This window comes from Balaenoptera musculus, chromosome 4 (assembly GCF_009873245.2).
Source record: "Balaenoptera musculus isolate JJ_BM4_2016_0621 chromosome 4, mBalMus1.pri.v3, whole genome shotgun sequence".
NCBI classification, from domain to species: domain Eukaryota; kingdom Metazoa; phylum Chordata; class Mammalia; order Artiodactyla; family Balaenopteridae; genus Balaenoptera; species Balaenoptera musculus.
The window spans coordinates 57,280,892-57,305,386 of NC_045788.1; the positions used below are offsets into that span (position 1 = coordinate 57,280,892).

Genomic DNA, 24,495 nt, shown 5'->3' on the forward strand with positions numbered 1-24,495 from the left:
GGAAGTAACCGCCCTCTTGCTACTCCTCCCGCCGCCTTCCAGTCTCCCAGCCTCTCTTGGGAGAATGAGGCGGCTTGAGGGCTGTGGCTGAGGTGCGGTTGCTGGGTGACAAGTCGGAGCCGGGACAGGGTGAGTGCCCGCAGCCTCGGCCGCGGGCCGGTTCACTTTGCTCGGGTGACGTTCGTCCTGACGGGGGCAGGGAGCGGGGAGTCGTGCGTGGGGCGCTCTGTGACGAGGCGCCGCCGCGGTCCTGCGGAAAAGGAGGGAGCTGCTGCGGTTGCGAGTAGGGCTGGGGGCCGGGTTAGGCCCGCGGAGCCCGCGAGCCCGGAGCCCAGGGTACCGGGAGCCGGGGCCGGCGCACGCGCGCCGGGGGTGGGGTCTGGCCCCGAGCCCTACGGGCGGGGCTCCAGCGCCTGTTGTGGAGGACAGGGAAGGCCTTTCTCCAAGGTCGGCGTTCACCACCAGCTGAACCGAGTTGTTACCCCCACCGTGCTTTCCCGCTCGTCCCCTTTGGTCAGTCATTTCCTGACGCTTTGGAAGGCTCAGCCTTCTTTATGGCCCCTCTGCTCCATTTGACACACGTGCATACCAGGATTAGACTGGTGTGTGATCGTTCTTGTTTGGTGTCTTTTCAGGAGAAGCTGCCACCAAAACTTATTTTTCTTAACTTACACTCCTTGAAGTTCTTGGTACTTTGGCTGGAAACGTTAATACTCGCTTTAAGGCTTGCCTCCTTATTTGTTGCGATGAGAACTACTTCTTTCTAAACGTTAGTATTGCATTATGATCTTGGAATTTTATTTCCGCATTATGATCTTGGAATTTTATTTCCTCATTCTGCATATCCACCTCCACCCACCTAGAGGTCCAGGTTGAAAAACTTAATAACTTTGTTACTGTTCATGAACTTGGCTTCATGTCACTCGCTGCCGTGTTCCCTGATGTAGTTAAGAGTCACATGCAATCAGAATTTGGCCAGTTTCATCATCAGCAAAGGGAACTAAAGTAATTGCAATCAAGATTTTGGCCAATAGAATTCACTTATTTTAGTGGAATATCACCCAAAAGTAGTCTTTAATTGTCTGACTAAAACACTTCTCCCCCAGGGACTTCCCTGGTGGTCCAGTGGTTAGGAATCCGTCCTGCAATGCCGGGGGACGCAGGTTCAATCTACCTCTGGTTGGGGAACTAAGATCCCATATGCCATGGGGTAACTAAGCCCACGCTCCACAACTAGAGAGCCCGCGTGCCCCAACTACAGAGCCCACGCACTCTGGAACCCCCCGCGCCGCACCTGACGCAGCCAAAAAGTGAATATATAAGTAAAACACTTATTTTCCCCAGAAATATATCTAAAAGTTTGGAAGTTTGGAAGTTTGTTTCATTGGGGAGTTAATGTTGCTGGAAGTGTTGTTAACTCACATGTCTTTATCATTCAGTTTAATTTGTACTTTTCTAACTTTTTTTTTTCAGCATAATGGCAGAAAGTGCTTCTCCACTGAAGCACTTTGTGCTGGCTAAGAAGACAATTACAGCAATCTTTGACCAGTTACTGGAGTTTGTTACTGAAGGATCACATTTTGTTGAAGGTTAGCTCCTCTAAGTTTTTTAAATAATTACTTTTGAAAATATATAAAGGTGCTTTATTCTTTCAACCTTGGTTACTGAACACATACAGGGGATTGTGCTCAATGAGAGATACCATAACAAATAAAACCCATTTCTGCCCTCCAAAGGAGGAAGATTGAATTATATTAATAGCAACTAAGAAAGAAGTGCACATGTGAGGTCCTATTCTAAGCACTTTATTTTATTAATAACTCGTTTAATCCTCAAATCAACACTGAGGCAGATTTTAATCACACTCATTTTAAAAATGAAGGAACTAAGGCACAGAAAAGGTAAGCAGCTTACCAAAGATCACGCAACTAGTAAATGCCCAGACAAAGTCAGGCAGCCCACATTTAGCCATTATACTTATCACCCCCATCAACTCAGCAGTTAAGCCAAGATCTGAGACCTATCTTATCTTCTCAAATGAGGCTGGGATGCAGTGGGAAAAGGGCAAAAGGAGTTTTCTTAAACAGAGTGTAACTGTTCAAACAAAGGTGGTGAGAATGTCATACTGGGAAATACTACTTTAGAGATAATTGTTGACCTTCAAGCGTACAGTGAAAAGGGAGGGATTCTGTAAACTCCTGTGACAGTGGGAAAACATTTGGTAGGTTGGTAGAATCAAACATTTTTCCTTGTCCCTCCTAATTCTCTTTCACCAGATTTTGAGTTTCTTGAGAGTAGGGATCCTGCCTCATTATTTTGTCCGTATTACCAGATCTGACACAAGTTTTGCTGTTGAATGAGGGAAAAAATACTGGTTCAGAATCTTAGTTTTCAGTTTGGAAAGAATTTGAGCTGGCATGGTGACTTTTGAATAATATTTTATTCTGAAAAAGTTGATGGGAAGTGAAAATGAAGTTAAACATAACATCTTCTGTGTATTGAGCATGTAATAGATGCTAGGAGCTATTACTCTAGGAGCTAGTGAATTCAGCTTTAGAATCTGAATTCAATGTTACTGTTATTGGTGGGTATCGAGCCAGTAGACATAACCAAACCACAGAGCGGGAGAAGGAAGGATTACTTGCAGCAGGTGAGGAGAACACTGGGGATCTTTCCCAAAGCAGTGTGTCCCCAAACAGCAAAATTGGGGAAGTTTTAAGCTAAGGGTACATGTGTATTCATGAAGGGGCTTGAGCAGAGGAGAATTCAGCATAGAATTGGAGCAAAGATCAACAGAGTCCAGGTCTTGGTTGACTCAAGTCAGGAGGGTCAACATCATCATTCAGTTCTCCACCTGGGTGGGGACTTTAGTTCCTGCAGATCTCAAAGATAGATAGATAGATAGATAGATAGATAGATAGATAGATAGATACACACACACACATATATGTATGTCTCTTGAGGAGGAACTAGGACTCTGCTTTATCACTCACTATTGTTTGACTGCCTTTTCTCTTTTGCTGCATTCCCTTAAGATCATCGGTACTGAGACCTGTTCAAGGGCAAGCATTGTGGCCAGGCTTAGATCACAAAATGGCTTAGGCCAGAATGGATTCTCTTAAGTCAAGAAAGCCATTTCTGGTTCTCTTTCTCCGGGGACCCCCTAACCTATCTGCTTACATTACTGGTTCTAAAACCTCAGAAAAAAATGTTGCAAAAAAGAGGCAAAGCAAGTAAATCAGGAAGCACATAGAAGAGCAAGAATGAAATGAAAAACAAAGATGAATGTAATGGTATTTAAGCCAGTCTTGCCTTTATTCACCAAATTGCACATATTTTATCAGTGTACTTGAAAAGTATGGTGAGATGTGAAGCTTAAGTTTAATTAGATGGTCACTCAGTAAGTTGTGTCAGTATTTGTCTCTAATTAGGACCATTCAGATAGCCAAATGAATCTTCATGTGTTCACCTTCAAAACGAGATGATAAAAATGTAAAAATGTATATTCCTGAAATACAAACAAAACTGAGATACTTTCCTACTTTTCAAATCGTTGCTTTCCCAGCTACCCCCATCTCTGGAGGAAGAGAGACTGGGGCTGGGGTAGGCAGTTACTCCCAGACCTGACAGGAGTGGGTTACAGTCTGCAATTCTCTTTTCATTCATGTTCAAGGAGCTGTTTTGCTGCATCCCTGTGGGAAGCAGACAAGAAGTAGTAAGACAGCAAGGTCTTACCTAGCTTGAAGACCTCCTTGAACCATATCTTTATTTTGGGGGGACTACCCATTCAGGCCTCACTCTTAGCATGTGAATCCCTCTTCTCAGTTCAAGATTTGAAGCTCCTGTCAGGATGGAATAATAATAGGTGGATATTAGGTTCTAGTTTCACTGTTCAGAAATGCTTTTTTGTCTTAGGTGGGTATTTTGTATCTTTGAGACCTAGATGAATAATAAATACCCTTTTGACTGGACCCCTGTAATTTTTAATAATTTTGAAATTCTTTTGGGCAGTATTCTTATGACCCATTGCAACGAGGCATTCACCTTTTACCAAATATTCAGATACCATGTTATTTTTATTTTCAAATATGTTAATATAGAACAAAACCCAAATATATGCATACCTTAAGTATTCTGTTTTATAATTAACTTAATATTCATCTATATTACTTTCTCTAATACCGTTTCAATTTTACAGTAACATACAAGAATCCAGAACTTGACCGAGTAGCTACTGAGGATGATCTGATAGAAATACAGAGGTATAAAAATAAGCTTTCCATCATTGGTGAGGTGTTGTCTCGGAGACACATGAAAGTGGCATTTTTTGGCAGGTAATCCTTTATTTCTTCTCAAGGGTAGTTTCCAGATATTAGCTTTTCTTGATCATATCCGCAGCTTTGTTTCTGATGTTGCAGCAAGTGGTATTCTTCCCCCTTCTCTTCACAACAGTTTCTGCCTGTATTAAATGTTAAAGCTATTAGCATGTAAAAGAACTTGTTCATTTTAGCTCCTGGTGTAAAATAAAGCTTTATGAAGGTCAATCATATTTTTATTTTTTAAGGATGCTCATCTCTAAGAATTGGCTTCTTAGCCAGCTATAAGGATAGAAAAACAGATAAGTATAATTTGTGACTTACTCTTTTTAAGTTTCTGTTGATTATCAGGTGTGCCTTCCGAAAGGATTTTCAGCTCCATGATTCCCAGAGGGAGAATGAGAAGTGCCATTCCTTAATGAAACTTCTGAAGTGGTAGAATGATTTCTGCCACAGCTTACACAGTAATTTAAGGACCATTTGTTAACTACCTATGTACCAATCACTCTGTTAGGTACTAGAGATGCAAAGAGAAATGACGAGGCCCCCACTTGGTTGTTCAGATATCATGTGCTGTTCACCAATAGAAGCATTTATTTACTCACTAACCTCGTAGGCCTTCTAAGCTATTTCCCATCTTAGGGCTTTAGCACTTGCAATTTCCTATGCCTAGAATTCTCTTTGCCTTGTTGTATGTCTGACTCCTTCTCACTCTTCAAATCTCATCCTAAATGCTACTATAGCAGAAACCTTTCCGGACCACTCTAAGGTATTCCTTCTCAGTTATTCTCTGCTAAAGCACCCTGTTTATGTCCTTGGAAACTTTTCTCAAAGCTCTGTTTTTGTTTGTTTTTTGTTTTATGTTGTTATCTGCTTCTTCCACTTGACCATATTCTCAGAGCCTTAAACAGAGTCTAGTGTGAAGTAGGTCCATGAAAGAGGCCCTACCCCAGGTTAGGGTGGTATAGGAGTGGGAGGCAAGAGGCCTCCTGGGGAAGTGATGACTCAGTTGTCCTGCTTGAGAAGAAGAAATAGGAATGAGATTTGCATGTGAAAAAGGTCCAGCCCAGATTTAAGATGGGATGTTAGACCACATCTTGTGATGGGAAGAGTGGGCTGTGATTTCAGATTGTAATCTGATGAAATTTTTTTTTACAAAATTTGCATTCTAAAAAAGTTGGCCTTTGACCCAGTGAAAGAACAAAGTTTTTACCATTATGTTTTGTCATGATTTTGTGTATTCATTCTTCAGGACAAGCAGTGGGAAGAGCTCTGTTATCAATGCCATGTTGTGGGATAAAGTCCTCCCTAGTGGAATTGGCCATACAACCAATTGCTTCCTGAGTGTTGAAGGAACAGATGGAGATAAAGCCTATCTCATGACAGAAGGGTCAGATGAAAAAAAGAATGTGAAGGTATACTGTTTGATCTTTAGCAACATAATGTACCTGAAATAATGTCCTTAACCTGTTCTTTTAAAAAATTTTTTACAAGATGTCTGCATTGCTAGAGATGGAAGAACCATTAGTATTTCTATTCATAGCTTTTAAAACCATCACTAATATTTTGAATTTTCTAAAATTCTTTTGCTTCAGAGCTAAGTTACTGGAAGAATAAAACCTGTCCTCAACTAAATGAAAGTAAATTAGAATTAAAAGTTTATAAAATTTTTAAAATAGTGTTCCTGAAAAGAACATTATTAAAGTGTGTTGTTGCTGTTTAATCTCAAATCTTGTCTTTCTAAAGAAAACTTTGTTTAAAAAATTGGGCTCTGGAATCTGTTTTTGACACATCTGTGCCTTTAGAAACTGTTTTTGCCTTTGGAATATTTGGTAAGCATATTCATTAGTAAATGTTATAGCTTTATCAGATAAAGGCCAGTGGTAGTTCCCTACCTTTCATAAATTTCTTAAGGAATTCAGCGGCACTAGATTTTTTTCAGCCAAACAAAAATAAAAAGCAGTTAGGATGCAAGATGTTTACTCTGGAATGAAAGCAATTGGTAAAAGGCACTGCTTCTCACTATACTCACTTTCTCTTAAGTCGTAAGATCTCTCCCACAAATGCAAAAGTTCAGTGTGTGAAGATCCATGCTATTTTAGTTTTGGCTAAACTGTAGGTGAATTCATAGGTCTAGTCCTCCTTCTGTGAGTTTGCTGTTTGATCAGAGAAGGTAACTCAATCTGTCTAATACCCTTCAGATTACTTACAAACAATAAATAAGATGATATTTATGAAAATATTTTTCAAGGTTTTAAGCCATACAAATGAAGGAATCACTTATTTTGTAATCAAAATAAGTAGCAGACACTATTCTAAATACTTGTAATAACTCAAACCTCACCACAACTCTGTCAGATGGGTGCTTTTATTATTTTAATTTTATAGGTAAGGTATCAGGATTTTTTTTTTTTAATTAAATTTATTTATTTATTTATTTTTGACTGCGTTGGGTCTTCGTTGCTACGCACGGGCTTCCTCTAGTTGCGGTGAGCGGGGGTTACTCTTCGTTGCAGCGCACTGGTTTCTCACTGCGGTAGCTTCTCTTGTGGAGCACAGGCTCTAGGCACGCGGGCTTCAGTAGTTGTGGCTCCCGGGCTTCAGTAGTTGTGGCACGCGGGCTCTAGAGCGCAGGCTCAGTAGTTGTGGCGCACGGCCCTAGCTGCTCCGCGGCATGTGGGATCCTCCCGGACTAGGGCTCGAACCCGCGTCCCCTGCATTGGCAGGCAGATTCCTAACCACTGCGCCACCAGGGAAGCCCAGGTATCAGGATTTTAATACAAGTTTATAATTCTATCAAAAAGTTTATGAAAGCAAGCAGAAAAACCCCTACCTAACATTGTCACTGTGGAGATTCACTTCAAGCCTGATCAGGACCATTGTGCCCATTTGAAAATAGATGTTTCCCTTTAAAATTTCATACAAATCACAAAAGAACCATCGAGGTATGTGTACTGATGCCCTTTCCTTGATTATTAATTTTGTCTTAAGCCCTTTGTACTTAATTGTATGTTTAACCCATACATGAAAGGTAATGAACTAATGTATGTCAGAAGTCATCTTGAGAAATAGAAATATTTTAGGAAATTTAAATGGAAAGAGAAGGCATAGTCATTGATATAAAGCAGGCTTGTGTGAATAAATAACTGCCTAGTGACGTTCCTTTATTTTTCCCCCCCTTATTAAGTAAGCAATAAACTCAGTTTAGAAGAGTCAGAAAATACAGTTCGGCAAAAAGAAAAGAAACTCCAAAACTCTTACACTTCCAAAACCAGTGGAAATTCTTTGGTAGAGTTAAATTGGTGTTTCTCTGTATTTTTAAAACAAAATGGTTTTATATCATATATGCTATTTTCTTTCTTTTTTTTTTAATAATTTTATTTATTTATTATTTATTTGGCTGCACTGGGTCTTCATTGCTACATGTGGCCTTTCTTTAGTTGCAATGAGCAGGGGCTACTCTTCGTTGCAGTGTGCGGGCTTCTCATTGCGATGGCTTCTCTTGTTGTGGAGCACGGGCTCTAGGCGCACAGGCGGGCTTCAATAGTTGTGGCATGCAGGCTCAGTAGTTGTGGTGCACGGGTTTTGTTGCTCCGCAACATGTGGGATCTTCCCGGACCAGGGATCGAACCCATGTACCCTGCATTGGCAGGTGGATTCTCAACCACTGCACCACCAGGGAAGTCCCATATATGCTATTTTCTGATTTGCTTTTTTTCTCTTAATATATTGTGAATTTCTTTTCATATATACAATATCAATTTCAGGGGTTGCATGGGATTCATTGCCAGAGTTCCATTTGTTGGACATTTAGAATGTTTCCAGCCCAGATTATTGTTGTAGAATGGTATGAGTAAACCGTTTCAAGGCCTTATTTTTTTTCCTACTTGGTAATTTTAAACCTCAGGTTTCTCAATATTGCTCAGATGGTTTTATTTCAAAAGATTTAAAGTTCTGTTTTTTCTACATGTTTTGCAAAAATAAATGTACCAAATCATAATATTTTAAATTTTTATTGAATTTTGTTACAAGTAGAGTTTTATTTTTTCTTTCCTTCCCACTTCAGACAGTTAATCAGCTGGCCCATGCCCTTCACATGGACAAAGACTTGAAAGCTGGCTGTCTTGTACATGTGTTTTGGCCAAAGGCAAAATGTGCCCTCTTGAGAGATGACCTGGTTTTAGTGGATAGGTAAAATTACATATGAATTGTTTTCTACGTATGTATTTGTATTTTTTTTTTTTAGAAATGCTGCTTGCCTTTAGCATGTAGTACGTAAAAATTGTAAATGTTCAATTGCTTAAAAAAAAATGTTCAATTGCTGCTTTGTTCTCATTTGCTAGATTGTAATGGAACGGATAAGTTATTATTTTTTTGTTTTTTAATGGTTTCATAAAAGTGCCAATTTATCAGTTTAATTCTGTTACACGAAATTTCAAGAATTGTCACTTTTTTCTCTAGACTGTAGTTTGGATAATTGGTTGGGCCTTAGAGATTGTCTCATTCTAGATACCTAGATAGATAACTCTAAATAAGTATTATTTTTAATCAGTAATTATTCTTGAGACTTAGTTTCCCAAAATGACCGCTGGACAGTTCATACAGCTTTTCATCATTCAAGAATTAATCGAATGCTTTTGTAATTTATTCGGGCTCTTCTGATTAACCTGCATTTAATATGTTTTTTCAGAAATCATCCTACTATACTGGTGCTTAATAAAATGGTAATGCATATCTGTTTAGCAGAGTCCTTAACCAAAAAAAGTAGTTAAATGATTTTTTTAAATTGTGGTGTGCTCTTTTGTTTTCTTCAGTTAAAATTTCAGTGTTCTATGGAAATCTTTATTTTTTTGGTTGAGGGTCTTCCCTTTTGATTGAAAGAGAGTTTCAAGTAATCAACAGAAATAGCTCAGATGAGAGAAGGTGCTTGGGAAATTAAAATATTTGGTTTAAATATAATATTAACTAATTAATTATTCTTTATTTCATGGCCAGACTGTATCCATGACCTGTTAACTTGCCAGTTTGTCACAGGACATATCAAGTCAATGTATAGACAGTTGGACTATACTTTTTATAGTATAGATTGTATATTAGCCTAGGTTTTTTTTTTTCTTTTTTTCCTTTGCTTATTTTCAGTCTTCCAAAGCATAAAGATTTAAATGATTAAAATAGTGAACATGTTACTTGCTTTGTCAAAAATCACGAAGTTTTCTCTCTTTAGTAAATAAACGTTTTTAGCATTTGTTAAGTTGTTGATTGGACAGGCTCTGGGGGTTGTCAGCAGAATAGAAGTATATAAAGCACAGATTCTCAGCTTTCCACAACTGCTGTCTTATAGCTGAGAAAGTAATTTAAATCTAGGCTTCAGACTGATAACTGGTAGAAATCCTATCCTTTAGACTTCAACTAATTCTTTAAAGTTTAAAAAAATTATCTCTCTGTAATCTAAATTTTCTTTTAAAGAATATATAATACAATTCTTATTTTATTCCCATTAGTCCAGGTACAGATGTCACTACAGAGCTGGATAGCTGGATTGATAAGTTTTGCTTAGATGCCGATGTCTTCGTTTTGGTTGCAAACTCTGAATCAACTCTAATGAATACGGTAGGGTCTAATCATTATTTTGTTTGAATGATAGGAAATGAAATGATGTCTGTTTTAATTCTGAAAAGTGAAGGAAATCCAAGTCATGGATTAGAAAGAAGCTCTAATATCAGAGGTGAACAAAGGGGTTTGTGTTTCTGTGGGATTGGAAGGGCTGATTCTGGTTTGATGGCTCTAGCTTCTAGTAAATATTTGAGTTCATGGTGTGATACATGTGTGTTGTTGACATTCACTGTGGTTATTTACAAGTTTCTGAAGGAATAGGCTTCAGAATTGTTAGGCTGTTGGCTTAAGTCTTTTGAATAAAGTATAACACTCCCACCTCACCTCCCTATCTGGCAGGCAAGGCTTTTCATGCTTTGAGTTTTGTCAGCCTTTTCCGGCTTTATCTGTGTGCACTATAAGCTGCTATCAAACATAGAAGATTATTTATCCAGAATGTCTAGAGCCAGACTTATTTCAAATAAACTTTCCAGAGTTTCAATATCTAATATCCAGAACTATTGTATAATCTTAAAAAAATGTTATTCATCAAAAGCATATAAATGGCCAAACACCATTAAAACCTAGATGTTACCAGCAAGACCTGTTTTGTCACCGTGTTATTAGTGTTTATATGGCCCAATCTATATCACATAAACCGTGTTGCTGTGACCACACTGACAGTTGTTTACAACCTGATGGTATAAAAAATAGGGAAATGTTTAAAATCTGTTTTAGAGTAACTACATTATTTAGGTGTTGGATAAACAAACTTTGATACACATCCTGACTTTGGTACATTTGTTTATGTTATTCTTTGTGCACAGTTCTTCGCCCTCCCAATTTTTCATCCTTCAAAAAGCCCTGTTGTCAGTACTTTTCAAGCCCATCTTTATCACCGCTTCCTTCTTTATGGAGCATTTCCTAATTTCAGTTGGATATTTATACTATTTATGGCATATACCTTTATTGTTTATTATGATGTGTTGTGTATGTGTCTTACATTATTATTTACTTAGTCTAAATCTTCAAAAAGATTTGAGGTAGCTTTTTGAAAATATGGACTGTCATATCTCACAGTATCTTTTATGTCATGCATATAGTAGAGACAGATAAATATTGGTTAAATTGAATTTCAAAAAAAGACTGATGGGAGGAGTAGGAAAATCTTAACTTTTGCTTTCCTATATCTTAGTTTTGTCACCTTTGAAAGTTTAATGCTCAGAGTGCTTTGGGATCCTTTATCAGTTGGTGTTACCACCGTTGTTAAATGGTTCAAACTTTGAGATTCAAATAAAGTTTCAAGTATAAAGGTAAAAATAAAGTGGCTTTAAAAAGTAAACATACTGTTGGATATTTCATGTTTTTCAGGAAAAACAGTTTTTTCACAAGGTAAATGAGCGACTTTCCAAGCCTAATATTTTTATTCTGAATAATCGTTGGGATGCCTCTGCATCAGAGCCAGAATATATGGAAGATGTAAGTTATTTTTTTCTTTAAGTTTTGAAATACAGTCATGTGCATTGCTATCTGAAGAAACAATACACCTCATAGAATAGAACATCATAAGCAGCTATTCTCTTGAGAAGAATATAGTTATAGAAAACCTGAAGTGGATATGTGATAGAGACAGAGTATTAAGCTACTTTGAAGGAAAGTTATGTTATAAAAGTACTGTCTAATCATTTTAGATCTTGAAATGTCATTTTGTTTCTGTTGTTTTTTTTTTTTTTAAATATTTATTTATTTATTTGGTTGTGCTGGGTCTTAGTCGCAGGCAGGCAGGCTCCTTAGTTGCAGCTTGCCGATCTAGTTTCCTGACCAGGGATCGAACCCGGGCCCCTTGCATTGGGAGGGCGAAGTCTTAACCACTGTGCCACCAGGGAAGTCCCCTGTTTTTTTTAATTCTGTATTTAAGTATAACATGACAGAAAAGTGTACAAATCATAAGTGTCCAGCTCAGTGAATTTACAAATTTGACACCTGTGTAAGGATCCGGATCAAGAAGGATCCGGATCAAGAAGCAGAACATTCCAGCACCCCAGTACCCCCCGTTTCCAGCCTCTATCCTCCAACCCAAGAATAGCCACTTACCATGTCTTCTGATACCCTAGATTAATTTTTCTGGTTGTTCAACTTTATGTAATGAGATCACATAGTATCTACTTCTAGGTCAGGTTTTTTGCTCAACATTACATTTGTGGTATGTATGCATACTGTTGTGCATAGCTGAAGTGCATTGCTGTGTGGTATTTCATCCTATGAATAACAGTTGATGTGTTCATTCTGATAGTTATGGGCATTTGGATAAATATCCTGTTTTTAGCTATCATGAATAATGCTGCTGTGCATATTCTTTTTTATTTATTTATTTTTTGGCTGTGTCGGGTCTTGTTGCGGTGCGCGGGCTTCTCTCTAGTTGTGGCGTGCGAGCTCTGTAGTTGTGGCACGTGGGCTTAGTTGCCCTGTGGCATGTGGGATCCTAGTTCCCCGACCAGGGATTGAACCAGCGTCCCCTGCGTTGCAAGACGGATTCTTAACCACTGGGCCACCAGAGAAGTCCCTGTGCATATTCTTGTATATGTCTTTTTGGTGCACATTGGTGTATATTTCTGCTGAGTATATACCAATGGTTCTCAATGTAAGTGGCTGGGTGATTTTGGCCCGCAGGGAATATTTTGGTTGCCACAATTGAGGGTGTGTGCTACTGGCATCTGGTCGGTAGAGGCTAGTGATGCTGTTAAGCATCCTATAACACAGAACAGCTCCTGCCCCCAAACCAAAGATTTATCTGACTCAAAGTGTCAATAACACAGGAATCAGTAATCCATGGGTATAATCTAGGAGTAGAATTGCTGGATTACAGATTAAGAATATGCTGGGGGTTTATTGTTTGTTTTTTGGCCTCACCACATGGCTTACAGGATCTTAGTTCCCTGACCAGGGGTTGAACTCTCCCCCTTGGCAGTGAAAACAAAAGAGGCCTAACCACTGAACTATCAGGGAATTCCCAAGAATATGCTGTTTTAATAAATATAGCCCAAGTGTTTTCTGAAGTGCTCATACCAGTTTATATTCCCACCACCAGACTGAGAGTTCCACATGATTTATATCCTTGCCAACACTTGGTATTTTTTGTTTCTGTTTTTCATTTTAGTCATGCTGGTGGTTTTAGAAACTTCATTTTAGAAAGGATAGAGAATTTGGTATTTGGTCTACAAATAATATTTAATTTGCTTGATACTACTTTTTCTGATTTTAATAGTAGTATGTGTTTATTATTAAAAAAAACCTTAGAAAATGCATTAAAAAATAAAATTTACACTATCCCATCACTATTCACATGTTAGATCATTTGCTTTCATTCTTCCCCTCACCCCCCAAATTGAAATTTTGCTTAATATGACGATTTATATCCTGTTGTTATTAATTCTTGCTTTATAATCATACTCTTTCAAATTGGGGTCTCATTTAATCATCAGAGAATTAGGAAATATCACCCACAGATTGTTCTTCTCCATTCCTATTAAGCTTAATTTTATTAAGTCTTAACATGGAGATCTCTTAGCATAGCCATAATACTAAAGGCTGGTACTAAACCCTAACTAACTTCCAATCCTTATTCCTAATTTAGATACCCAAGTGCTATTGTTAAACCTAACTTTAGAGCTCCAATCCCTAGCTAATGCATTCTCCCCAATTTTAATTCCAGGTAGTTTTTTTTTTTAATATTTATCTTTATTTATTTATTTAGGCTGCACTGGGTCTTATTTGCAGCGTGTGGGATCTTTGTTCCAGCATGCGGAACCTTTTAGTTGCAGCATGCAGGCTTCTTAGTTGTGGCCTGCTCTTAGTTGCGGCATGCATGTGGGATCTAGTTCCCCCATCAGGGATTGAACCTGGGCCCCCTACATAGGGAGCGTGAAGTCTTACCCACTGGACCACCAGGGAAGTCCCCTCAGTGTTTTTTAGAAGAAAAATATACTATCTATGTTCTGATTTCAAAATATAAATAACTTCATTATAGCAAATTTATTGTAGCACTTAATTTCTGATTTTAAAGGTATTAATAGCTTCACTGTAGAAAATTTGGAAAATAAAAGCTTAAGGAAGAAATTAAAGTGCCACCTAGTTTTGTGGGTATTGCCTGCATGCCACCTGTAAATTTACATAAATATATGTACACATCATATATCCTTAATACAGAATTAGGAACCTTTCCCCATGCCATTAAACACTAATGTTCGTCTACAGTATGTTTCTTAATGGTTGTGTAGTATTTGATGATCCATCAGAATTTTAAATTAAATGTTCAAGGAAGAATCATTAAGTTAAGAGGAAGATTTCCTGTCAGCAAGTATCAAACTTCATTTATTAGAATTTTTGGATTTGTTACATATAAGGCAACTGTTACTATATCATATAGTAATAATATCACTATAAATGGAGTTTAGTATAGGCCGGTAACTGTTATATTTGTTTAATTATTAGAATTCTTTTAATACCCTGTTTTTCTCTAGGTACGCAGACAGCACATGGAAAGATGCCTACATTTCTTGGTGGAGGAGCTCAAAGTTGTGGATCCTTTAGAAGCACGGAGTCGTATCTTTTTTGTTTCTGCAAAGGAAGTTCTTAGTGCTAGAAAGCACAAAGCCCAGGGGATGCCAGAAGGTGGTATGTATTCGTTATTTCATCCTTTTGAAATACAAATAGATTACAAAAATAGCATGCTAGAAATCTTATCTTGCTATATACTAGGTTTTAAAATCTTCACCTAAATATTACAGGTGGGGCACTTGCAGAAGGATTTCAGGCAAGATTGCAGGAGTTTCAGAATTTTGAACAAATCTTTGAGGTAGGAATTTTGTGAATGTACTGACTAATGTAAAACCGTAGCATTGGTTTGAGAGTGATCATAATCTTCTGTTTTCACTGCTTATCTTTGTCAATATCCTTTGGTGTTATTTAGTGTAGTTTCTGACACAGCAAGTAAAACGAGGAAAGTTGGAAGAAAGAAAGTCCCTGCAAAATGGATGATCCATAAGAATAGAAAATTAAAGATTGTAATTTCTTCCTATTCTTTTTCTTTAATGTATTTGTGTTTAAATGAGACACTAGTTTCTAATATTTTGTTGTTCAGTGGGTAAAATATTCTATATTCAATAGTCAGGCACAAGATTAAAGAAATGTAGTTGCTGTTGGAATGGATAATAGAGCAAAATGAAGATTTTTTTTTTTGATAGAACATAGTAATGTCATTGGACAAAAGTTAATTACATTTCTAAACTGTATCGTCACCTGTTAATTCTCCATGTTTTATGCCAAATGTCCGGAACAAACGAAGACAAAAATAATTAAGATATAGGTCCTGTATTTTAGGAATCTAAACTGCTGAGGTGCATGAATAGATAATGTGTGTGCAGCACTGGGGAGGGAAGATACTCTTATGTTTTGGTGTAGGTGTTTTATTCAGAGACATTAAAACTTTCTACATTGACTGAAAAATTCTTTAGCTGTTAATCTTTTTTTTTTTTTGCTGTTAATCTTCTTGACTCTCATTTAGCTCTTAGTTGTGCTTATTAGATTGCATATCTCCTTCTCACCCCCAGATGAACACAAATACTTCAGAACTGAAAAAAAACTTCCATCAGTAATTATTCTTCCTTATAAGTAGTAACTGTCTTAATAGTAAGGACATAAATGTTGAATGTACTTGGCGGAATTTTTAAAATTAACCATTTGCTCACTATCCCCTATTTTTAATTTGGTGAGAGGGAGAAAGACCATTAGGTAGATAAAGACAAGGTGTTTAAGAAAACCCACTCTCTGCTATCTTGGTAAGATGTTTCTGATTGTTCAGAGGCCCCTGGGATATCAGTAGGTGTCTTGTCAAGCTAAGCTATAGGATATATGATATCCCAGTTACTCAAAGACCGTTGTTTACCTTCTTTCCCTTTTGCTTTCACAAGAGATTCAATGCTCTCCTCACTCTTACCAGTTACAGTCATTTCATCCATGGAGAAAATATTGGGGAGCGTATCAGTTTCCCTTGTCTTTTCTTATTTATTGAGCTTTTCTTTCTTCCTGTGTGTTTGTGTGCATGTGTGTTTGTCATTGATGTCTCCTACCAAATCATATACTGTTCAGTTATACGTTTATACCTGTTTCATACTGGTTCCTGGTACAGCATTTGATTTCCCAGAATATCTCCCTGAAGAGGTGGGAATGAGAAGAATAAAAGATGTGCTGTAGAGCACTGGTTTTCAAACCGGCCTGATGATGGGAAACACATGAGGTACTTTAGAGAACTGCAGACTCCTGACTCATCTGAGAGACTAATCCAGTAGGGCTAGGATGGACCTAGGAATCTGTTATATATTTAAAGCTCCCTGAGTGATTGCAATAATCAGGCAGACTTAGGAACTATTTTTAATGTTTTTAGAAGAAACTTGGCATTTCACTTTTTTATTGTAAAAGTTCATTTGAGCATCTAAAAATTATATATGGAAAAAACTTTATGAGCAAGAGCTTTTACATGAAGTTGTGGAGAATGTTAGGCTTTAGAGTTTGAAAGTTTTGTTTAAAACTATGATATAAGATGAGAATCAGCTAGAAATTATTTGAATTTACCTAGAGAAATAATCAGATGGCAAAAAATGTTGTCTGGATGGCCAAACCTTTTTTTGGTAACTGCACTGACAACTCTTTTCAACTTTTTGCCAAAGCTGAAATTTGTTACTTTTAAAACTAATTTTGGTAATTTATGATTTCCTATAAATTGGTGCATTTCTGAGAATTTATGATTTAGCATAAAATTGTTTATTTAAAACATTTTTGTATTCCTTTTCTATATATATGTACTGATATGTAGATACAGATAGATAAAGGATATAAGAAATATCTGTGTATTTTAAACCTTAATTGGATTTACCAATGATCTGATTGCTTTGCTTTTCCTCCAAAGACTGGTTAATTTATCAGTTGATACATAGTATTTTTTGGTTTTTATTTATTAAGTTCTATGTTAATCTTTACACAAAGTTTCTTTCTGCTTTCATTATATAAGTGGGATCGTTTTTTGCTTTTTGGTCTTTAAGAAAGAATTTAGGGCCATGAATTTGTCTGTGAGTGTAGCTTTGGATATATTCTATAGGGTTTCAGTATCCAGTTTCATTGTTGATTAATTTTTAATGATAGCTTTTGGCATTTCCTATTCAGTACAGGAGTTATTAAAATTCAGATGTTTTGATTGTTATCATCTAACTTTTCTTGATTTTTTTTGCATTGTGATCACAAAATGTGGCCTTTACACACATTTTCTCTGTTTTTAGAATTCAATATTGTGTGTGTAGTCTCATAAGATGATTTTTGTGTAAAGAAAAACTGTACCAAGTTAATCATTTTATCAAACAGTCTGATCTTTGCCATGGACCTCTTGAGATTTATTTGTTTTAAAAGAAGCTGAATATTATGAACTTTCAGGGTACCAAGTTAAATAAGGCTTGGAAATTAAATAAAATCAATCAAGAAAATCAATGTTAATTCTATTCATATGTTTTCTTGTTTTCAACCTATATTTGGACAGGTGTATATTCTGAACGCAGTTTAGAAATCTAAAATTTTTTTGCCCAAATATTTGGCCATTAACTATTCTTAATAGTTTTGTGTCAGTGAATTTGTTGTGAAGGACATTTCTGGGACAACTGGTGAAATTTGGAAATGGACTGTATGTTAGGTTAATAGTATTTTCCCGGTGATAAAAGTTCTGAATACAGTAATTGTTTTGTGGTTGTATAGGAAATGTCCCCGTTCTTAGGAGACACATGTTAGTATATTTAGTAGTAAGGCTGTGGTGGTTACAATGAACTGTCAAATTGTTCAGCAGGAAGAAATATATACAGGTATGTATAAAGATGAATATCTATATAGACTTATCTATATAGATCTGCATGGAGAGAGAGAAGGAAAGGTAAACAAAGCTGAATGTTAACATTTGGTATATTTACTTGAAAGGTATATTGTATCTTAGTGTTCTTTCTTGCAATTTTCCTGTCAGTTTAAGATATTACAAAATAATACGTTGGGAGTGGTAAATAGCATGTTATTGGGTATTTAGGGTCTTTTATCAAGGGGACTTGACAAGCTTGTTGTATGTCTTAATTGCACATAAATATTAATATTTACAAATTTCTAACTACATATGACTAAATCATCAGCTGTTTTCTATAGATGTTATTAGAAAATCAGAAGATGATCATAATTGAGATGTGATTATTGTTTTGGTTCTAAATCTTTAATAAGTTTTAAAACAGCCTACAGGATACTCTGACAAGATGGACTTTAAATTGTCTGGTGTAGTATTTTAAACTTCTCCTTGGAAAATTAGAGTTCCTGATAAAATAAGTCTGGAAACTGCTGCATGCTATATATGTCCCTTTATTTAAATTAGCATTCCCTGGGACTTCCTCAGTGGTCCAGTGGTTAAGACTCAGTGCTCCCAATGCAGGGGGCCCGGGGTCAATCCCTGGTCAGGGAACTAGATCCCACATGCTGCAACTAAGACCCGGTGCAGCCAAATAAATAAGTATTAAAAAAAATAAATTAGCATTCCCTATACTTAGTTTGGAATAGAGTATTCCTTTTGCAGTTGACTTTTGATATTTTTCTGATCAGCGGGAACGTCAGTGTGGGATACTTTTTAATTAGAAAAAGATTGCCTGTTTTCTTCTTTATACTTATTCACCAATGTATATTTTTGAATCAAGGAGTAACTTGTATGTTGCCTAATAACTTTTGGAGGTCTTTTCTTTTTCTCTAGTCTAGCTCTAATACTGTGCTGTTATTTACAAATTTGGGGTCTTCATTGCTGATATCTAGATCTGCTTCATCGAGGAACAGAATTTCTTTTAACTTTTTTTTCTTTTAAAAATATTTTTATTCTTTTATTATAGTTTTTGTGATGGTTAATTTGGCAATTTATGAGATAGTTATTTAAAGTAAAATCAAAACTTTGTTTTGGTCATTAAAAAATAAGCAGTTTGCACTTTAAATGTTTAATATTGTGTAGTTATTGGTGGCTTCTGCTTTGGCATATACAGAACAGGAATACTGTAACTTCTTATTACTAACCTCTTCAGGATTAGTGATACTTGAGTGATGTATAAATGAGCTTGACAATGAGCAAAAGTAAGACTATGCATTGAAAAAAAGTAATGGGCTCTGAGTTAAGACATAAACTGTTAACTAAATGAATTACCCTCATGTGCCCTATAGCTAAAGAAATGAATCTGCTTTGTTTTCTATACCTCAAAAAAATACCAAAGAGAGAATTTAAAAGTCTCTTCTGTCCTAGTGAAATAATCATTTTAGAGATGTGAAGGCTCAGCATAGGTTATAAATAGAACACTAAATAGAGTATTGTGACTACCTTTTAAAGCTTAAAAGCTATTTATTTTGATAAAGGATAGTAATTACTTTCAGAAGTAATTACCACAATTTGTACTGGTTTTATATTAAGTTCAAGAAGATGAATTCATGGAAATATTGGAGAGTTGGGGGGTATATCCCTAATTTGATGTTGTGACCCAGATGAGTGTTCTTGCTTGTTCAAAGACCAGATAGTATTTCTCTACACTTGCAGTTGTTTTCAAATGTTATGTCAGTACAGAATTTGACTTTTCTATGATGTAAAAGTGAAAGGCCAATTTTAATTTAATAATTTTGCTAGCACTTAAATGATGAATCACAGTAAATGTTTTAAATAACAAGTAATATGCACATATATTGAAACTGAAACAAAGTTTCACAAAAGAAACATCCATCATCATATGTGGTGCATTCTGATGTATTCTCTGTGTAAAAAACACTGGTCTTGAAACACTAATTGATTTGTACAACTGTTAGTAAGTTGTGAGCTACAGTTAGCTTGAAAGTGAAACATGAGATAAGGCATCATTCTGACCTGTATGCACACACTGTAGTCCAATGACAATAATGGGATTATCTTAGAAATAGCTTTAGATATTTTTCTATAAACAATTTAAAATATTACTTAGGTTGTTTGCTGTTAAATAGTATTTTTCAATTTGTTCAAGCTTTAACCTATAGAAGTCCTTTTTACTAACTTTATGTGAATCGTATCATTCATTTTTTTCAATGTAGAATTCTATTTCATGGCTTAAGAACTTCATGAGGTTTTCATTGCAAATATGAGGAAAGTCAAGATAGATGGACTAGAAGTAGATTAAAGGTGATCCAGATAAAATTAGTCATCCTAATAGGAAACCTTTTTTAACATTGAAAATAGCAGCCTTTTTTATTTATTTTAAAAAATAATATAGTCAAACAACCATTGCACATTACTGTGTAAAATTACACAAAGCTATGAACTTGCTGTTAAAGCCTTTTAACTTTTAAATTTTTGACATTTTTTTTTACCTTTATAATTTTAAGTTGTGTTTGTCTTCCATTTATTTTCTATCCTTATGTCTGTTTTGGTTAACATTACAAACAGCAAGTTTTTGTGTTTAAATTCCTGAAAATGTTGGGATGGAATTACAGTAATGTGTTATGGCTTGGGCCCCTCGCAGGAGTGTATCTCGCAGTCAGCAGTGAAAACAAAGTTTGAACAGCACACTATCAGAGCTAAACAGATACTAGAAACTGTGAAAAACATAATGGATTCAATAAACGTGGCAGCAGCAGAGAAAAGGTATGAATTCATTTTATTGCAAAATAAAAATTATTTTTGTGTCAATATGAATTCTTTAGACTAAGGTTTAAAATTTTTATATTATTAAATACCTTTCACACTAACATCAACCTTGTAGGTTTAGCTGATGCCTACTTGCATGTTTTTTAATGAATATTTGAAACTGTAAATATTTTTTTTTACAACCTTGAACAAGTACATCATTTACATCCCCTGGATCTCAGTATTCTCGTGTGTGAGCTGTGATTTTAAAATGTTCAGTGGCTTTAAATGTCTTTAAAGCAGTGAAAGAACCATTTCTTACAGCAGAATTTCTTGAAGAAGTCCAAAACAGGTGACCCTCTTTTTACATTCAATCTATCACTCATCTTTCATATATTCATACGTTGAAACCTTGAAATCACTCCTTTATGCCAGTTGTGGTTTTATATCAGCTGGTAAACAAACAAGGTGATACTACCTGCCAGCCAGAAAGTGAATTTGGTAAGCATTACTCTATATGTCATACTATACTGCAGTATTTTATTCCATTTATTACCTTGTAATGATGAAAATGAATACGCAAAAGTGCCAACACTAGTTGAAGAAAAGGGTAGTTCTCACGAACTTGATATACTTGAAACAGAGATCAAGATGTTATTAGATGTTATAAACATAATGATGTTAATTAAGCCTCAATTGGACCTTTAAGTGGGCTTAAGCCAATCAATGGAAAGATATAAAGCATCTAAGATTAAATCCAAGATATAAAATTGGGGATTTTAAATGTATTTGATCTTGCTGAGAACAAAACTCCACTCATATCTAGGTCTGTTGCCTAATTTTGACACTTTTGCAGGAATGCATCATGTACAACATTAGAGAATTTGCAGCATATAAAACTCAAGGATCAGAACCCAGATTCTGATCTCTGGCCCTGTGCACACTGTTTCTGTATAGTGAGCTCAGTTGCTTTATTTTGGTAGCCAAAGTAAGTATTCGTCCACTGGATTGACCTTAATTTTTATAAAAATATAGGACATTGAAATAAACGTAGCACAAAAAAGATGTGATTTGAGGGTGGTTTGTATAATCGTGTGTTGGGAACAGATGTCTTGGGAAAGATGATCTTAAAAGGATCTCAGGCTTTTGTTTTGCTATATCATCCAGGGGTTGACAAATTTTAGCAGATAGTAAATATTCTAGGCTTTGTAGGCCATACTGTCTCTTTGGCAACTACTCAATTCTGCAGTTTTAGAGCAAAAGCAGCCATATACACAATAGGTTCATGAATGCTTGTGGCTCTATTCCAAGAAAACTTTAACAGAAACTAGCGGATGGCTGGATTGGGCTTGCAGAGTGCTGTTTACTGGCCCCTGTTTATTACGTAGACTTAATATTGAGTTAGTTCTGTTTTGACTTTTCATATCTGTGAAATGGGTGGAGATTTAGCATCCTTATTAATCTTTTGTGGGATTCAGGTACCACATGAGCAGAGAGACAGTTTATATCCAATCATCTGTAAAACATTTTATAAGTGAAATAGTATTTGAATCCTTTTAGATGTTGAAATACAAGATTTTTTTTTTCTTCTATCATGCTAACAGATGGTTCAATATATAAGTGAGTGTTTGTACTTAATTTCTTCAGGACTTTAATATACCCTGAATGTTAATTACTTTTCATACTATAATAGGGTTTATTCAATAGAAGAGAGGGAAGACCAAATTGATAGACTGGACTTTATCCGAAACCAGATGAACCTTTTAACACTGGATGTTAAGAAAAAAATCAGGGAGGTTACAGAGGAGGTTGCAAATAAGGTGGGTAACATTAGCTTTGTGATTATAATATCTGGGAATGGAAATACTTTTGATAATGCTAAAAATGTTAGCTGTTACCTTAAAGGAATATTTAAGTTTTTTTCAATTTAATTTTTTTGAGTAGTTGGTAATCTTGTTTAAATATTTTTTTTTTAATTTTATTTATTTATTTATTTATTTATTTATGGCTGTGTTGGGTCTTCGTTTCTGTGCGAGGGCTTTCTCTAGTTGTGGCAAGCGGGGGCCACTCTTCATCGCGGTGCGCGGGCCTCTCACTATCGCGGCTTCTCTTGTTGCGGAGCACAGGCTCCAGACGCGCAGGCTCAGCAATTGTGGCTCACGGGGCCAGTTGCTCCGCGGCATGTGGGATCTTCCCAGACCAGGGCTCGAACCCGTGTCCCCCGCATCGGCAGGCAGATTCTCAACCACTGCGCCACCAGGGAAGCCCTGTTTAAATATTTTAATTCTGATTTTTTAATATTTTTAGGTGTCATGTGCAATGACAGATGAAATTTGTCGACTCTCTGTTTTGGTTGATGAATTTTGCTCTGAGTTTCATCCTACTCCAAGTGTATTGAAAGTATATAAAAATGTAAGTTAAATTGTAGTTAAGTGTTATTCAGATACAGTTTCCTTATCTTATTCTGACTCTTATTCCACTCTTTAGTGGTTTGGCCATTTTAGTGTCTTCATGGCAATCAGTACATGATTAAACTATTACATCTCCTGTGCACTCTTGTAATAAATCTAAACTGTAAAGTACACAGAAGAATTATCATCTTAGAAAAGAATACGATCATTTTAGTGTTTACTACTTTTTTGACATTTTAATAAAATCTGCATATATTCTAGAGAAAAAATAATGTGGACATTTACCATTGTTAACAGGAGTTAAATAAGCACATAGAAGATGGAATGGGAAGAAATTTGGCTGATCGGTGCACTAATGAAGTCAATGCTTCAATGCTTCAATCCCAGCAAGAAATTATTGGTAATATTTGTCTGCAAGTTCGTGTGTAGTTTTTTCTTTATGTCGTTGTTAAAAGATTTATTATAAAATCCTTTAGATATTTTATAAAATATTATTTACTGTTGTTAACTAAAATATCATAATTCGGTTCTTTCTAGAAAATTTGAAGCCATTACTTCCAGCTGGTATACAGAATAAACTACATACACTGATTCCTTGCAAGAAATTTGATCTCAGCTATGACCTAAATTGCCACAAGTTATGTTCAGATTTTCAAGAGGATATTGTATTTCATTTTTCCTTGGGCTGGTGCTCCCTTGTCCATCGTTTCTTGGGTCCTACAAATGCTCAGCGGGTGCTTCTAGGATTATCAGACCCTATCTTTCAGGTATATATATATATATTTTTTTTTTTTTTTTGAGTAGGCTTTTTATTAGGTGGTTATTGCTGTACTATACAGGTATGTATCTGATTCTACCAGTTTAGAGTCTCTTTTTAAAAACTTTTTTGAATTTATCAATTCAATAATTTTTAAAATTAATTAATTAATTTTTTTTTTTTGGCTGCATTGGGTCTTCATTGCTGCGCGTGGGCTTTCTCTAGTTGCAGCGAGCGGGGGCTACTCTTCGTTGCGGTGCGTGGGCTTCTCATTGCGGTGGCTTCTCTTGTTGCAGAGCACGGGCCCTAGGCACACGGGCTTCAGTAGTTGTGGCATGCAGGCTCAGTAGTTGTGGCTCGTGGGCTCTAGGGCGCAGGCTCAGTAGTTGTGGTGCATGAGCTTAGCTGCTCCGCAGCATGTGGGATCTAACCGGACCAGGGCTCGAACCTGTGTCTCCTGCATTGGCAGGCAGATTCTTAACCACTACACCACCAGGGAAGTCCCTCAATTCAATAATTTTTCAGAAAACTTAACAGCGTTGTAAAACCATCGCCACAATCCAGTTTTAGAACATGTCTGTCACCCCAAAGGCTACCCTTGTGCCCATTTGCAGTCAGTTGTCATTTCCACCTCCAGCCCTACTGCTAGTCAGGTTTCTCTAGCTATCATTTTTACCCTTCTGGACATTTCATATCAATGGAATCACACAAAATGTGGCCTTTTGT

General features: G+C 36.3%; 1 protein-coding gene across 4 annotated transcripts in view; it reads left to right on the top strand.

Moving 5' to 3' along the window:
- The window catches only part of MFN1 (mitofusin 1), a 34,079-nt gene continuing 9,584 nt past the window's right edge, over positions 1-24,495 (top strand). Inside the window, exons 1-15 of one of the 4 annotated variants that reach the window (XM_036849984.1) lie at positions 24-129; positions 636-769; positions 1,474-1,589; positions 4,199-4,334; positions 5,569-5,731; positions 8,383-8,507; positions 9,818-9,926; positions 11,280-11,387; positions 14,429-14,582; positions 14,696-14,763; positions 20,498-20,619; positions 22,295-22,421; positions 22,909-23,013; positions 23,310-23,412; positions 23,550-23,779. In XM_036849984.1, coding sequence (XP_036705879.1) covers positions 1,478-1,589; positions 4,199-4,334; positions 5,569-5,731; positions 8,383-8,507; positions 9,818-9,926; positions 11,280-11,387; positions 14,429-14,582; positions 14,696-14,763; positions 20,498-20,619; positions 22,295-22,421; positions 22,909-23,013; positions 23,310-23,412; positions 23,550-23,779 — 1,662 coding nt within the window. In that variant the 5' untranslated portion in view covers positions 24-129; positions 636-769; positions 1,474-1,477. Of the gene's footprint in view, positions 130-635; positions 770-1,473; positions 1,590-4,198; positions 4,335-5,568; positions 5,732-8,382; positions 8,508-9,817; positions 9,927-11,279; positions 11,388-14,428; positions 14,583-14,695; positions 14,764-20,497; positions 20,620-22,294; positions 22,422-22,908; positions 23,014-23,309; positions 23,413-23,549; positions 23,780-24,495 lie in introns of all 4 variants that reach the window. The other 3 variants (XM_036849983.1, XM_036849986.1, XM_036849985.1) reach the window with 3 other exon arrangements.